Raw genomic sequence first — 16,241 nt, forward strand, 5'->3', positions numbered from 1 at the left:
CTGGAAGATTTAAACTCAGGCCTATGGAGTCAGGGCTGACCCCAAAGCCACCAGATTATACCTGGGACACATTAGGCTTTCAACAAATATTTACTGACTCAAGGGAGACTGCCACCCCCAGGGAAGCAGAAAGCCTGAATTCTCAGCGTCCTCCCCGCCTGACTCTGGGTCCCATGACCTCTCTGGCCTTTCTCACAGTCTCATTTATTCTCATATTCACTCCACAAACATCACGAAGGATCAGATGAGCCAGCCAGCGGGCCAGGTAAGAGATATGGAGACAACTAACAAATGCCACTCGCTGAGAGGAACTTAGAGTGGGGGAGGCTGCAGATAATTGCATTCCTATAGGATCACTGGAGCTGGGGTGGGGAGCTGTGTGGACCCTGTATGGAGCCAAGGGACCAAGGCTTGGAAGGGTGGGAGTGTGTGCAAGATGTGGACATCCTGGGGGAACAGGTAAAGCGTAGCACAGGAGAGTAACACAGGTAGGATGGGAGGCCAGGGGCCAGCTCAGGGAGGCCTTAGTATTCTAACTCGAAGAAATTTGAGCCTTTTGAATTCTCCCGCCATTTCCTTTCAAGGGTAGCTGCTCTCGGGCTGGATCATAGCTCTAGTGTGGCTCTGACCTCTTACCTTGAAGACTGAACTACATGGCTACATCCCACCATTTACCAGCGTATTGTTTCTCCCAGACCACCCTCTCTTCTGAATTCTCCTTCTGTCCACATTTACACCGATCCGACAAGAAGGCATCCGGCCACTTGATGCCAAGAACCAATCGGGAGCCGCTGGAGCTGCAGAGTTCATTCTGTTCCAACGTAGTCCTTACCCCTGTTGAGTGGAGTGGGTGTGTGTGTGTGGAGCTGGGAGGGGAGTGCAAGAAGCCAGATGGACCGCTCAGTGGAGTCGATCCCCCTGTCTCGGGACGTCTCCAGTGTCTGCCACGCCCATTCCATCAGTTTCCAAAGCTTAGGTCAGCCTGTTAGCTCTCACCTGGTCTGCCTCAATCAGCCCATGGCCCCAGCCGCCAGAGTGACGTGAGTCAGCCAGCCCTAAGCCCCGTGCTTCGAGAGCAGCACCTGCCTCCTTCACCTGTGTGTGCCTAGCACTTACCACAGTCTTGCCCATGGTAGGCACGCAATCGGTATTTGATCATACAAGCCTGATCGCAGGCTCCTTGCGAATCTTCACTGTTTCTTCTCTGCTTTCAGAATAAAACCAAACCGGCCAAGTTGGCCTTCAAGCCCTACTACATTCAGCCACAGTTGGCCTCCCTTTCCTTTATTTCCTTTCAGTACCTTCAAGGCCAGTTTAGCCAATGATTCACTGTTCCTGCCTCGGGCCACTTGTATTCTCCCACTGCGAAGTCCTCTTAGTTCCTAATGCTAGGGCTCAGCCAAGTTTATGGGCCGGTGGAGAAGGCTTCCTTGCCCAGCTGCTCCCTCCGGCTGAGACCTCCCTGCCACCCCAGGTCAACCCCTCGCACACACGTGCTACCTCCCGCCCAACCCTCCCACCAACCCCAGGGGAGAAAGCCCGGTAGGAAAGGGCTGGAACTTTCCGCGGGGTCCCAAGCTGGGTGGGCCTGCCACAAGCTGAAGATGTGTCGGTCGCGTTGGTGGACCGTCACTGGAGGTCCCAGAATGAGACTGAGTGTCAGGAAGCAGCCAGGTGCACCTCTGGTGGGCCAGGGTCGGCCCAGGGAGACCCACTGGAGGCGGGCAGCGCGATGCCAAGGGAAGGGGTGGGGAGCCCGGGCTGGGCTTGCTTCCTGCCCCGGAATCTGGCGGCCCGCCCCTGCGCCCGCCCCTCGGGCCGAGCCGAGTCGGGGCCAATCAGCAGGCGCCCCCCGCCCGGCCCGCCCCGTCCCCCTCTGGTGACAGAAAGTCGGCCCAGCAGATGAGGAAGTGGCAGGCAGGCTGGCCCTGGGGACTTCTCTCTGGCCCTGCTCCCTCCGAGCCCTTCACTGCTGCCCGCCTGGCCCCCCACTGGTGAGTTTGGACCTTCCACGGGCGGGCTGTCCACGTGCCCGGGCACCCTGCCCGCTTAGCCCTGCCCTGCCCTGCCCTGCCCAGCCTGTGGGCGAGGCTGTTCCCGGGGACCGTGGGTGGGAGGTCCTAGCTCTCTGGGGCCGGGCCTGGCGGGTAGCCTCCCTCCGATCCCGGACCCCATTTGTTTAAACCTAGGCCATCTTCCACCACCTCCTGCTCTAGTCCCTCTCCGCCTCTTCCCCTCCCTGTCCTTGGCTCCCAGTTCTTCTCTCCTCCCTTCCCCTCCCCCTCCTTTGCCTGTCTCCCTTTCCCTTCCATCCATCTTAAAGGAAGGAAGCACCCGCCTGAGTTCCCCTACCAGGGACACACCCAACGCTCCTCAAGCCAGGGGAGAGGTCCTTTCCACAGCCTGGAGCCACTCCTGACCTCCAGGGCGCAGGAGTGTTTGTGAGGGGGTGAACTGGAGGTGGTGGTGGAGAGAGAGCGGGAGAGATAACCAGCTGGCAGGCTCCCCTGGGTCAGGGAGGAACTGTGTGTGTGAGCACAGGCCTCCGCCAGGTGGGCCGCGCCACATAAGAGGCAGCCAGCAAGGTCTGCCTGTGAATGAATGAATGGTCATTGTGGTCTGTGAAAGTGATCTGTGTGCATGATCGAAGGCAGGTGTGTCTGAGTGTGGTGAGGGGGATTTTATGTTCATTCATCTCTAAGTGGGGTGTCTGAGTTTATGTCTGTGACCACATTTATCTGTGACTCAACGTACCTGTGAGTAAAGCTGCGTGTGGGCCCCGGGGGTGCGAGCGTGAGCATTTGCACATGGTAATACTACCAGGACCAGAGAAGGTGGCCGGGTGAGTGTTTTGGGTGTGTTGCGAGTATGAATGGAGTTAGGAGTGGGTCTGAGTATCAGAAGCTCTGCATGTCAAAGTCCGTGGAGGCTGTTTGGGTGGTGTGTCAGAGGGGGGTGGCTAATGCCAGTAGGAGGTGTGTGGGCCCTGCATGTACATAGGTGTGTCAGCCCTGGGTCAGCCTGTCGTTGGTGCTGGGGAGAGCTGCGCGAGAGGGAGGACTTGGGACCTGACCATGGTGGGGCAGTTGGGGGTCCCCATGGAGGCTGCGGGAGCTCCTGTGGGATGTGTGCCCAGTTCAGTGTGTGAGGGGCACGTGGATGGCCTCGCTGGAGGTGTCAGAAGGTGGCTATTCTTCGCTTAGTGCCTGTGCACGGCTTGTTCTCTGGAAAGAGGGAAGCTGGCGGGCTTCTGCTTCCTTTGCTGGCTGGGGAATGCCTTGCCCCTCTGGGGCAGCCTTGGCATCCCAGGGTCCTGGGTCTGGCCCGAGGCTTTTGTGTCCCAGGGTGCCCTCCCCCGACATTCCTTCAGGTTCTGAGGGGGAGAGGGCCTAGCTCATTAGGACCCTCCCTAAGGGAGGGGAAGATTCCTGAGACCTCCCCCACCCCCCCACCTCCTCACATGCCACTGGTCTCCCTGCCCCTCCCAGGGAGAGAAGGGTGCTCGTACCCATTCTGAAGCAGGACAGACTGAGAATTTATGGCTAGTTTAGGAGAGGATGCTGGGTGTAGGTTTTCAGCAGTCCTCTTGGGGCCAAGGCTAGGGCTTGGCTGGAGCCCTGTGAGGTTTCTGGAATTCAGAACTAAGCTAGAGCCTTGGCTCATCTGGCCATCCAGGGTGGGTGGGTGGGTGGTGAGTCCCATGCTTTACTCTTGACTTTCTCAATCCTGGTGGGTCCTGCTCCTCCAGGCCCTGACCTGTGGCCTGGACCCACCCTCCACCCCATGCGCAGTGCAGCGGGGGCGGGTGGAGGGCGGGGCGCTCCCAGAGCTAGTTAGACAGGTGGAGCCGCCGGGGCAGGAGTCTCAAAGAGCCGGGCTCCGGAGAGGAAGGGCTGGAGGGGAGTGCCAGTGAAGAGGGGAGCAGGGAGCGGAGAGAGTCGCTGGGGTGAGAGCCGGGGAGGGCAGGGGAGAGGAGGAAGGGGCAGGGGTGGGCGGAATCGTCTTGGGAGAGGAGCATCCTGAGGAGCAGTTGAACGGGAGGATCTCTTGTGGGGAGGAAAAAGGACCCTCTTGGGCTGGAGAGGTGGGAGACTGGCAGGGAAGGGAGAGGCGGTCATTCTGGCGCGGAGAGGTAAGATTCTCCGGAAAGAGACCAGAAATGGAGAGTCCTCCTGTGGAGGAAGAGGGAAGGTGAGGTCTGGTGGTAAGAATCTCGGCGGTGGAGCAGGGAGTGAGGGAGGCGAGTGAGGTACAGGCGAGTGAGGTGCGGAGAGGAGGGCGGAACAGCCCTTCCCAGCAGGCAGGCAGGATGTGCGGGAAGCGGTTTGAAAGCTGTGTGCCTCCTATCCCCAGTCCCCCGCAGCTCCTTCCTCTCACTCTTCTGTCCTTTCTGCAAAGAGGTGTCTGGAGCTGTCCCACCTGGTCTGTGTGCTGTCTGTGGGTCAGGGGTGGGATGCGGGCACAGCCAGCCCTGACACGCACCCCCTATACCTCCCCAGAATCCTTAGCCAGGATGGAGGCGGTTGTGAACTTGTACCAGGAGGTCATGAAGTATTCAGGTAAGATGCTGTCCTCCCTCCTGCTCCAGAATCCCTGAACCTAGGGCTGTCTCCTACTGGAGAGTCCCTACGAACCCCTTGACTCTCTGTGACCTGACCCCATGCCTGTACACCTGATGGGGACCCTTTGGACCCCTGTGACTCTTTCTGACTCCTTGACCCTTATCCACAGATCCTCGGATCCAGGGCTACCCTCTGATGGGGTCCCCCCTGCTAATGACCTCTATCCTCCTGACCTACGTGTACTTTGTTCTTTCACTTGGGCCTCGCATCATGGCCAATCGGAAGCCCTTCCAGCTCCGGGGCTTCATGATTGTCTACAACTTCTCACTGGTGGCTCTCTCCCTCTACATTGTCTATGAGGTAGGCCTCTGGGGGTGCCTAGGTTTTAATTCCTGCCAGCAGGATAAGGGTCAGGCCTTGGGGGTCAGACATGACCTGAGCCTTTCCAGAGAGGCTCAGACCCGTTTCTTCAGCTAGATAGCAGGAGGGGTTGGGCTGGGTGGATGGATCTCTGGTGGCCTAATCCACTCCCCTCCCTAGTTCTTGATGTCTGGCTGGTTGAGTACCTATACCTGGCGGTGCGATCCTGTGGACTATTCCAACAGCCCGGAGGCACTAAGGGTGAGTGGGGGCCCAGGGTGGGGAGCTAGGATAGAAGCACCCTGGGGATAGCAGTTTGGCCGTGCCCTGGCCTCATGGGTCAGTTCAAGAAAGTTTCTGGAATAGCATGGGTGTCCTAAGTCTGCCTGACTTTTTGCAGATGGTTCGAGTGGCCTGGCTCTTCCTCTTCTCCAAGTTCATCGAGCTGATAGACACCGTGAGTGGTTATAGGAGATAGGGGGCCCTGGGGGGAGAAAGGAGAGGCCCTGGCTCGGAAACCCATTTCCCCACTCTTCTCAGGTGATCTTCATTCTCCGGAAAAAAGATGGACAGGTGACCTTCCTGCATGTCTTCCACCACTCAGTGCTTCCCTGGAGCTGGTGGTGGGGGGTAAAAATTGCCCCGGGTGAGTGGTGAAGGCCACTGGGGGAAGAGGGATAGGCACTAAGGACCAGCAGCTCAACTCTCCTGACCCTGTTCATTGCCCCCACAGGAGGAATGGGCTCTTTCCACGCCATGATCAACTCCTCTGTGCATGTCATCATGTACCTGTACTACGGGTTGTCTGCCCTCGGCCCTGTGGCTCAGCCCTACCTGTGGTGGAAAAAGCATATGACAGCCATCCAGCTGGTGAGGGGCCTGGCCCGTAGCCATACCCCACCTCCCTGGTCTGGATCCTCCCTTTATCCAGCTGGCCTCACCTCTGACCGCATGCCTCTGCATTCAACATCCACTCGGGTCTCCACCACCTCTCGCTCTTCCCTCTCACCCTTGCCTGTCTCCGTTCCAGATCCAGTTCGTCCTGGTCTCACTGCACATCTCCCAGTACTACTTCATGCCCAGCTGCAACTACCAGTACCCCGTCATCATCCACCTCATCTGGATGTACGGCACCATCTTCTTCGTGCTTTTCTCCAATTTCTGGTATCACTCCTACACCAAAGGCAAGCGGCTGCCCCGTGTGCTTCAGCAGAATGGAGCTCCAGGTACCACCAAAGTCAAGGCTAACTGAGAAGTGTGGCCTAGCTAGGTGCCCACCTAAGTGCCTCAGGACTGCGCCTTGGGCAGCATCTGACTTCTCCCCACCTACACTGGTGACCTGTGACCAGGGCTTACGTGGTCAGGACTGAGCAGGGGACAGGCCCTCCCCTCCCCACAGCTGGTACACAGGGACCATGGCTTCCGTTCCTCACCCACTTCTCCCGGCCGGCACCAAGGACATGGCCTCATTGCCCTCCGCCACTCCAGAGCTGGGGGGCCAAAAGGGCTGGACACATTTCCCCCTCCCTGCCTTAAACTTGGGAGAGGAGCACTCAGGACTGGCCCCCACCAGGGTCTTGTGGCCTTTTTCCTCACACTGAAGAGGTCAGCAATAATCTGTCACTGTACACCCATGATCCCTCCTTCTCTCCCCCACACTGAAGCAGAAGCTTCTTGGCCAAAGGTCAGGGTGGCTGGGGGGCTTGGGCTCACTTGCTTAGGTCTTCATTAAAAGTGACAGAGGAAACCACCGAGGCTGTGTGTGTACATGTGGGAATGGAAGAGGTGTGCCAGCCCTGTCTGCCAACAGGAGGGATGGTTCTGGCTCTCAGAGGACCATGGTAGAGAGGAGCCTCTGGCAAGGCTGCTGGGACAGAGGTGATGCAAAGAGGAGAGGGAGACGTGACTTTATTAGAAAAATAAAAAAAAAAAAAACCCAAAACAACTGAGTTGATGAGCTGGTCCTCAACGGATGCCCTGATGGATGAGGCTGCTCTTGGCTGCGCTGGCCTTCTCCCGCTCCCGCCGCCGTGCAGGGTCCAGCTCAAAGCAGCGCCATAGCCTCAGGGTCTCATCTGCTGCTGCCGAGGCCACGGTGGCCCCATCTGGGCTCATGGTCAGACTCAGGACCCGGGCCGTGTGACCTGAGGCATGAAGAGGGAGATGTCTGGTGAGAGCTGAGCATATGAATGCAGACACAGGCCCCAGCCTCCAGTGTTGAGAACCACCTACCTTTTTTATTTAATACCCGCAAGAAAATAACTCACACACCATAGAATGCATCCTTTTAAAGTATACAGTTCGTTGGTTTTTAGTATATTCACAAAGTTGTGAATTGTTGCGAACGACAAATGTTGTTGTGAACAACAATAATTCCAGAGCATTTTCATCACCCCATAAAGAAGGTCTCTCCTTTCGTCATCACCTTCTTCCCCCAGCCCCTGGCAAGCATCAATCTGTTTTATTTCTTTGCATTTGCCTCTTTTGGACACTTCATGTAAACAGTCATATACAGTATGTGGCCTTCTGTGTCTGGCTTTGCTGCACCTACCTTTATTTTTTTTTATGTTGAACCATTTTTTAAAATTTAAATTCAATTAATTAATATATAATTATAATTATTTTAGAGGTAGAGGTCAGTGACTCATCAGTCATATAAGACTGCTTGATTGACACCCCAACTTATTATCTCAGAGGCAACTCGAATTTAACATGTTCAAAAGGAAACTCACCACTGTTCACTCCAAACCTGTTCCCCTCATGGGTTTTCCTTTTCTCACCCCCCCAGGTTCAGAGGTAGATTCATCAGATGTGTATAACACCTAGTGCTCATTCACATGCTCTCCTTAACACCTGTCACCTAGTTGCCCCATCCCCCCACCTCCCTCCCTTCCAGCAACCCTCAGTTTGTTTCCTATTGATTAAGAGTCTCTCATGGTTTGTCTCCCTCTCTGATTTTGTCTTGTTTTATTTTTCCTCTCTTCCACTATGATCTTGTTTTCTTAAATTCCACATGAGATCATATAATTATCTTTCTCTGATTGCCTTATTTCGCTTAGCATGATACCTCTAGTTCCATCCACATCACTGCAAATGGCAAGGTTTCATTTTTTGATGGCTGCATAGTATTCCATTGTATATATATACCACATCTTCTTTATCCATTCGTCTGTTGATGGACATCTGGGCACTTTCCATAATTTGGCTATTGTGGACATTGCTGCTATGAACACTGAGGTGCGGGTACCCCTTCAGATCACTACCTTTGTATCTTTGGGGTAAATACCTGGTAAGCACCTACCTTTAAGCTCAGCAACCTTGGCCATAGTCGGGTACTTCCAAATAACCAACTGGTTCTGGGCAAAGCCATGGCCTGAGATGAGCTCCTTGTAGTGGGGAGACCAGAGGATGGAGCACACCTGTGGACAGGAGTTGGGGTGTGGGCACAACATAGAGACAGCACTACTCAAATGAGAACTAAGTCCATTTGAGTGTTAGGCACCCTGCCAGGTGCCAGACTCAGACTTGAATCACCACAGTTCTTATAAAAACTTTGAGAGTTAGAATTATTATCCATTTTAACAGATAAGGAATCAAGCAGAAGAAAGTTCAGCAAGTTGCCTAAGACCACATGCAAGTTTAGTAGGTGACAGCACCAGAATTTGAACTCTGGCTCCAGAGCCCAAGTTTAGAATAGAATGAAGGCTGCACAGGGGAGACGAAGGTGGAAGGACAGAGAGCTGGAACAGATGCAAGGAGACTCACCAGCAAGGGCCTCCAATGTCATTCTACCTAATGTGGATTAAGGGATGTAGGTAATAGGGAGCTACTGCAGGGTTTTAGGACAGGAACAGACCTCCCAGACCCAGTGCAGAGGACAGACTGGAGGGGATAAGTAAAGAATGCTGAGAGACCAGTAAAATGGGCTTCCACTCGAAGAAGAGTGACCATGAGGAGAGGGGGGACACGTGAATAATACTGAAGGAAAAATGATGTGTTTTGGGGACTGGGTGAAGAGGAAAATCCTAAAGATTTTAGGAAGTTGTGCAGATTTCTGAATAAGTTCTATCACTCTCAAACAATGTAAAAGGAGGAGGAATACATTTCAGGGAGACAAGAAGTGACAAATTGAGGACATACTAGGGTGTTGCCACCTACAGAACAGGAGGTTGAGGTTAAGTAGTGGACATTAGTATGGTTTGGACCTCTTGAATGAGAGCTGAGTTAGAGTTTTGGAAATCATCAGCATATAGAGTTGGTAAAGCCACTGAAGGGGACAGTTGCCCAAGGGGACAGTTAACCAAGACAGAGTAAGAATATTTCTGATAGGGAGAGGTTGGAACGTAACAGGTAAAAGACTACCTGGGATTGAGCATCCACAGCACTCAGACAGGCCCCAGAGCAGACATTCCAGATGCGAATGTGTCGGTCACTGGTGCCCCCTCCAGTCGCCAGGACATTGGACTGCCAGGGACACCAAGCTACAGCCTAGATAGGATAAAGATGGGGTCAGCTGCCACAGAACTAGACAAGGAGCTACAGGGGTCACAGGGTAATCCCGTCCAGTCGTATCATCCCATCTCCCCTTAACGGTCCCCAGGTTCTGGGGGAGGGTCTGCAGAGCCCCCACCCAAGCCCCACTCTCACCTTGACAGCCCCCTGATGCTGGGTGAATGTCTGCAGGGGAACCCAGCCACCCTCTCCAGGAGCACTAGGCCACACATTGACCAAGTTATCGTTGCCGCCGCTGGCCAAATGTCGTCCATCTGGGGCCCAGCGCAGCCCACACACCTCCTGGCTATGGCCGCTCAGGGTGGCCACATGGTGTTCTGCCACCCGAACATCATGGTGGTGGATCTGGCCAGAACGCGAGCCACTGCAGAGGGGAGGGGAATGAGGTTCAGTGGTAATGCCAGACACTGCCAGCAGCACCGAGTTGCTTCAGTTCAGAGGTGTACCTCTGGGGAGAGCTGGCAAAAATCACGGACGGATTTGCAACAGACTAGCGACAGCCACAAACCTGGATAAGATGTAGCTGTTCCAACACAGGGAGCTCACCCGGGCGGAATGACTAGTCATGTTTCGAAGCCGCTTCTGCTGCTGCACATCCCATAGCTAGAGAGACAAGGCTGCTAGAACCAGATCGTGACCTGCCACGAACACCCTTCCTGCCCGACAAGCCCCCTGGGTCTGGGCACTGCAGAACTGCAGCACAGAGGACAAGGCTCACCTGCACCTCGGCACTGCTGGTGCCCACTGCCAGGTAGTTGCCCTCTTTGATCCAGGCCACAGAAGATATATAGTCCCCAGGTTGCTCCATTTGCAGCAGCTGCAAGATGTCCCCGGAGCTAGCACTCCACAAGTACACGCTGTTGTCCAATGCCACAGCCAGTACATTTCCAGAGCTCCAGTCCACAAGGTTCAGGTCTTGCCAGAGCAGGGAAAGGGAAGAGCATGAACTTCCTTGTTTGCCTGGTCCCCAGGCCCTCTTCCTCCATCCGATGGGCAAAGAGAAGGCTGCACTTACAGTAGTCATTCCGGATTTCAGGGGCGTCCAGGATTCGGTCTGGCAGGGAAGGAATGTAACGGCAGGTCTTCCGGCTGGAGCCAGGCGTGGCCTTCTGGCTATAAAGCACTTTCAGCCTGTTCTGGTAACCTGTGGCAACCGAGTGGGTCCACACAGTGGGACAACTGACTCCTCCCCGTGCCCCTAGCCTGGAAGGCCAGACAAGCACCTCCCCTCTCCTCAGTCTTAGGTGGGAATGGCAGACAGGCATCACCCCTCAATTCTAGAACTTGGGGTCTTACCCTCTGGGGCATTTTGTGGTTTTCCACTGAGCCGAAGGATCTTGGCTTCCTCCACATCAAAACCGTTCAGGTTCAGAGCCCAGGCTTTCTGATGTTCCTGGCACAAAGGGTGAGGGTGAGGCATGATCCAGGTTACACAGGCGGGTCTTGTGCCTGTAGCCCCTCTGGGACACATACCTTCTTGGTGGGCGTCTGGCTGTCTTCAGGCTGGTTTTCCTTGCTCAGGAGGAAACTGGCCACCTCCATCTGGGAAGCACTGCGATGGGGAATGTAGCGGTCACCACCAGGTTTGCTGGGAGTGGTCTGAGCCTTGGAGCTGGATTTGCCTGGGGTAGAAGGAGGGAAGCCAGAGAGTCTGACCAGGCTCCTGGGGGAGGAGGCAGGAAGGCCGCTTCTCAGCCGTCCCCTCTCCTTCCCTGATGTCCCGCCGCACCCCACTGACCAGGAGTTCGGCCTGGGGTCCTGCCGGCGCTGTGGGATCGGTTGGCCGCCCGCATGGGTGAGGGGGCCGGCCCCGCGGCTTCCTTAGCTTTGCGCTGCCAGCGCGCGGGGGGTGCATTGGGGATAGGTGCGTCCAGCTGCAGCAGCGAGTGCAGGTCGCTCTCGAACACGAACTGCGCCATGCGAGCGTCCGCAAGGGGAGGGGTCCTTGGAATGGGTGCCCGCCGAGTCCTGGAGGAAAAGGTGACCGTGCTCGATCTGGGACGGCTGGTCACTCATTCAGGGGCACTCCGACCGGAGCCCCACCCGACCCAGGCCCCCCGGCCGCCTCTCACCTTCAGCCCGCAGCAAGTTCCAATCCCGGACCGGCTTCAGCAGTGCCGACCTACACTTCTTAAACTCTCCGCTCCGAGCACTCATTGGCTCCTTCAAAACCCAACCGTCGCAACCGTCGCTTTCGTCCATTGGCCTTTTACGGCATAGGAGGCGGGTCTTCCGGTGCAAGTCACAGATCTCACGAGAATCCAGCCATGGAGCGTGATTTGAAGAGTGAGAGGGTGAGGGCTGGTCCCCGGGGGAACCGACGTCTGAAGGCCAGAGGGGCGGGGCGGAGAAGGGGGGGGCCGCGCCTGGGGGCGGGACCTGCGCTGCCACCGCATTCTCCAGCCTCTTCCATTCATTTCTCAGCTTTCCCTCATCAGCCCTTCACACATAAAACTGCATGCGGTGGGGCACCTGGGTGGCTCAGTGGGTTAAAGCCTCTGCCTTCGGCTCAGGTCCTGATACCAGGGTCCTGGGATCGAACCCCACATCGGGCTCTCTGCTCAGCAGGGAACCTGCTTCCTCCATTCTCTCTGCCTGCCTCTCTGCCTACTTGTGATCTCTGTCTGTCAAATAAATAAATTAAAAAAAAACACCATGTGGTGTGCTCCAGGAGTGCATTTATTGTGACCTGCAGAATTGTTGAATCACTTTTTTTGTACCCCTGAAGCCAATATAACACTGTATGTTCACTAACGGAATTAAAATCAAAACTAAAAAAAAAAAAAAAAAAAGATACATATAAACACACATACAGTGGAATATTACTCAGCCATAAAAAAGAATGAGAGCTTGCCATTTGCAACAACATGGATGGACCTAGAAGGTATTACGCTAAGTGAAATTGTCAAAGAAAGAAAAATACCATGTAATTTCACTTACAGTGAAATCCAAAAAACAAAACACAAACAAGTGAAAAAAAAATCAGAAAAGATAATGCAGAGAACAAACTGATGATTGCCAGAGACGAGGTAGGTGGGATGATGGGTAAGATAGGTGAAGGGAATTAAGACGTATAAACTTCTAGTTATGAAACAGTCACAGAGGGTGGCGGGTGACTCAGTTTGTTAAGTGTCTGCCTTCAGCTCGGGTCATGATCTCAGGGTCCTGGGATTGAGCCTCAGGTCTGGCTCCCTGCTCAGTGGGGAGTCTACTTTTCCCTTTCCCTCTGTCTCTGCCACCATCCCCACCCCCCGCTTGTGCTCGTGCTCTCTCTCAAATAAAATCTTTTTAAAAATTAAATAAAATAAGTCACAGAGATGAAAAGCACAGCATAGGGAATATAGTCAATAATATTGAATAATGTATGATGACAGAGGGTGATCACATTTATCATGGTGAGCACTGAGTAATACATAGAATTGTCAAATCACGGTGTTGTATACCTGAAACTATTGTAACACTGTATGTCAACTATACTTCAAAAATAAATATTAAAAAAAAACTGCATGTGGATCCTATCGATGATATAGAAGTGCAGATCTCAGTGGAGTGACCAAATGCACCTGAGCCGTTCAAAGAAGGGGAAGGCAGCAGGAGGGCAAGGGTGGGGAAGGAGCTGAGAAGCTTAGGAGCAGGAAGAAGGCCAGAGCTATTTAGCTCAGTGCCTGTAGAAGCACTGTTAGAAAGGAAGTAGCAAGTGTGTTTGTTTTTGGAAAGAGGGAAAATGTTGTTTTACAAACAGGGAAAAAGAGGCTCGAAAAGGGATGAATTCCTTAAGGTCAAGAAAAAAAGATCAGGACTCTGACCTGCCTATCTGGAGCTAAGACTGGACTGTCTTTGGAGAGACATTGTGGCTTATCTCCATGGGGCTTTGGAGGTGTCAGGAATTTTGTAGATCCACTAGTCTAATCTGTACGTGGCGCATCCTTCTCATCCTGGCACCATACCCATATTTTACAGATGAAAAATCCAAGGCCCGGGGAAGGGATTTGCCTGAGACCACAGTTGGTGGGAAACCAGGTCTGATTCCCATTCAATCCAGTGCTCTAATAAGGACTTGAATGAGTTATGTGAATATGCGTAGAGGTGAAGCAGCAATAATAAAGATAATAATGGGTACCATTTATTGGCCATCTATTAACTACTGTGTTTAAACATTTTACATACATTATTGACTTTAATCCTTAGTCCCATAGGCAGATATTCCATTCCCTTTTTATAGAAGAAGAAACTGGGTCAGAAAAAGGTTAGAAACTTGCCCAAAGGCATACAGCCAAAAATAAATAGCAGAGCCAAACTCTCTGACTTACGCCTGCATGTCTAACCATATGCTATGCTGTCCCAGAGAGAGACTGGAAAAATCATGTTTTCATTCACTACCTTAGATCAACTCTGATGATGACAGAGAAAAATCTAGGGCTTTTAGCCCAAACTTATTATTGTTATTATTTTTTATTTTGAAGTATTATTACTTTTTTATTTCCAATTACCTGGATGACCTAGGGTTGGCAACGGGGGACCCTGAACCTCAGAGAACATAGAAGAGGTTTTTTAGAGTAAGGCTGGTCAGGGCCTTAAATGTTAAGATAAGGAGTTTGGACTTTATCTGCTAGGCATTGTGGAATCAGTGAGTTTCTGTGCAGAGAGGAGCCAAGCAAAACATGCCTAAATGCAGGACGTGGCCAATAAGCTTCTAGAGTAAGGGTAACTAGAGGAAAAAAAGGATAGGGTTATAAATAATGGGATGACCTCAGGGAATTCATACATTTTAAAATAAAGAAATGTAAGAAGCCAGTGGAGATTATCCTGACAAGGACCTTGAAGAGGGAAGAATTCTAAGATGTGCAAAATGGTCAAGAAGACTGATGACAGAAAAGGTCAGATTTGGCCACTGACAAATAAATCATCAGTGACCTTGGAGAGAGAGTTGGATCAGAAAAGTGTGTGCTTGGGGGAAGGGGCTGAGGAAAAAAGGCTGGGGATGGGGAGAGTGTAGAGGCACCAAGCGTGGGATACTCGCATGAGAAATTTGGGATTGAGAAAGGGGCAGTGCATGGGAACCTAAGGGAACCAGTACCAAGAGGCTGATGCATGTTTGAAGGTGAAGGCAAAATAGCCAAGGGAGGGGCACCTGGGTGGCTCAGTGGGTTAAGCCGCTGCCTTCGGCTCGGGTCATGATCTCAGGGTCCTGGGATCGAGCCCCACATCGGGCTCTCTGCTCAGAAGAGAGCCTGCTTCCTCCTCTCTCTCTCTCTGCCTGCCTCTCTGCCTACTTGTGATCTCTGTCAAATAAATAAACAAAATCTTTAAAAAAAAAAATAGCCAAGGGAAATGAACGAAGGTGAACAAAAGCCAGCTGATAGAACAAGGTGCCTGGGTTACCTTACCCAGGAAGAAATGGGATAGAAAACACAGGGAGCTTTCCGGTCTAGGAAAGAAAGATCACTTCCTTTTACACTGAGGGAAGGAGAACAAGGCTTTAGAGATGTGTAATTAGAAGCCAAGGAACAGGTTAGATGGAAGAACTCCCACCTAAAGGACTTGAGTCTAGGAAAGCAAAGGGCATGGAAGGAATAAAATATAGGTGACATCTAGATGGTAGACCAGCACAGTTGGGATGATAATAAAAATAGCTCAATAAACATTGAGTATTGACCATGTGCTTGGTATTATTTTGACACTTTTAATCCTAACATAGGAAAAGACTAGATGAAGAAGAGATCAGCTGCTGCAGAGTGAAGCTGGAGATTTAGGGGTATGGAGTGGGATGAATAGGAAGATCAATCTGGAAACAGCATACAGGTTGGGTTTAAAGAGAAATACTGGAGGCAAAGATATTAGTTAGAAGAACAATAGTTCAGTGGAGGCAGAGGAGATGGACCCTAGGAAGTAAAAGTGTCAGGACATGATGGCTGAGTGACAGGATGAGAAGTTCAGGGGTTTGGATCTCAATCCTCATCTTGAGTCCCTAGCACTACAGTCGGAGACTTGACCATGGCTAGGGGGAGGAATTATGGAAAATGAGTATATTGGATATCCTCCATCTGTCCCACTCAGACCTACTCTTACATCCGTCTCTACCACGACCTGTGCCTTGTGAGGCTGAGGTACATGGCCTATATCAATGGATTCCCCAAAGCCCTTGGGCTTTGGTTTCTGTTTGGATTCCACCAATGGAAGGATACTATGGATTAAATCATTCCCCCCTCAAATTCATATGTTGAATTCCTAAGCTCCAGTACTCTACAGTGGAACCTTATTTGGAAAATACGATCATTGCAGATGTAATTAGTGAAGATGAGGTCATTTGGGTCATTCAATCTAGTGAAACTGGTGTCTTTATAAAATGGGGAAGCTTGAACGCAGACACACAAGGAAAATGCCATGTGAAGATAAAGACAGATGAGGGTGATACATCTACAAGCCAAGGAATACCAAGATCGCCAGGGAACCACTAGAAGCTAGGGGAGAGGCATGAACAGACTCTTCCTCACAGCTCTCAGAAGGAACCAACCCTAATGACACCTTGAACTTCTAGCCTCTAGAACTGTGAGATAGTACATTTCTGTTGTTTAAGCCACCAGCTTTGCGGTCCTTTGTTAGGGCAGTGCTGGCAAACTAATACAGAGGAGAACAGAGGGCGGAGGGAGAAAGGGTCTAAGCTATGTATTCCCCTGAATCCCTCGCTACCATGTCCTCACAGTTTGGCTCTCTATGAAAGGTCAGCACTCCAGTCAGGCAACCTTCTCTTAGAGTGACTCTCTAGATCTAGTAACCACAATCGCCCCTTACCCCTGGATGCCTAGG

At 52.4% G+C, this 16,241-nt stretch overlaps 2 protein-coding genes across 5 annotated transcripts; one reads left to right on the plus strand and one right to left on the minus strand.

The window, feature by feature from the left end:
* The first annotated feature begins 1,569 nt into the window (after positions 1-1,569).
* On the plus strand, positions 1,570-6,673 carry ELOVL1 (ELOVL fatty acid elongase 1). 4 transcript variants are annotated; one of them, XM_046004949.1, is made up of 8 exons: positions 1,570-1,994; positions 4,500-4,559; positions 4,732-4,922; positions 5,103-5,183; positions 5,323-5,379; positions 5,463-5,568; positions 5,656-5,792; positions 5,953-6,673. In XM_046004949.1, exons 2-8 carry the CDS (start codon positions 4,514-4,516, stop codon positions 6,172-6,174), a joined length of 840 nt encoding a protein of 279 aa, XP_045860905.1. In that variant the 5' UTR covers positions 1,570-1,994; positions 4,500-4,513; the 3' UTR covers positions 6,175-6,673. The 4 variants fall into 4 exon arrangements, with proteins under 4 accessions (XP_045860905.1, XP_045860923.1, XP_045860932.1 ...); XM_046004967.1 differs by lacking the exon at positions 1,570-1,994 and adding an exon at positions 2,044-2,585; XM_046004976.1 differs by lacking the exon at positions 1,570-1,994 and adding an exon at positions 2,624-2,842.
* CDC20 (cell division cycle 20) lies at positions 6,071-11,653 on the minus strand. The gene is made up of 11 exons (XM_046004935.1): positions 11,507-11,653; positions 11,173-11,402; positions 10,908-11,056; positions 10,731-10,827; positions 10,450-10,578; positions 10,153-10,349; positions 9,943-10,037; positions 9,570-9,798; positions 9,285-9,410; positions 8,224-8,341; positions 6,071-7,066 (listed from the first exon to the last, which is right to left on the minus strand). Exons 2-11 carry the CDS (start codon positions 11,351-11,353, stop codon positions 6,888-6,890), a joined length of 1,500 nt encoding a protein of 499 aa, XP_045860891.1. The 5' UTR covers positions 11,354-11,402; positions 11,507-11,653; the 3' UTR covers positions 6,071-6,887.
* Positions 11,654-16,241: the final 4,588 nt, after the last annotated feature.

The sequence above is a fragment of the Meles meles genome, chromosome 1, assembly GCF_922984935.1.
Source record: "Meles meles chromosome 1, mMelMel3.1 paternal haplotype, whole genome shotgun sequence".
Lineage (NCBI taxonomy): Eukaryota > Metazoa > Chordata > Mammalia > Carnivora > Mustelidae > Meles > Meles meles.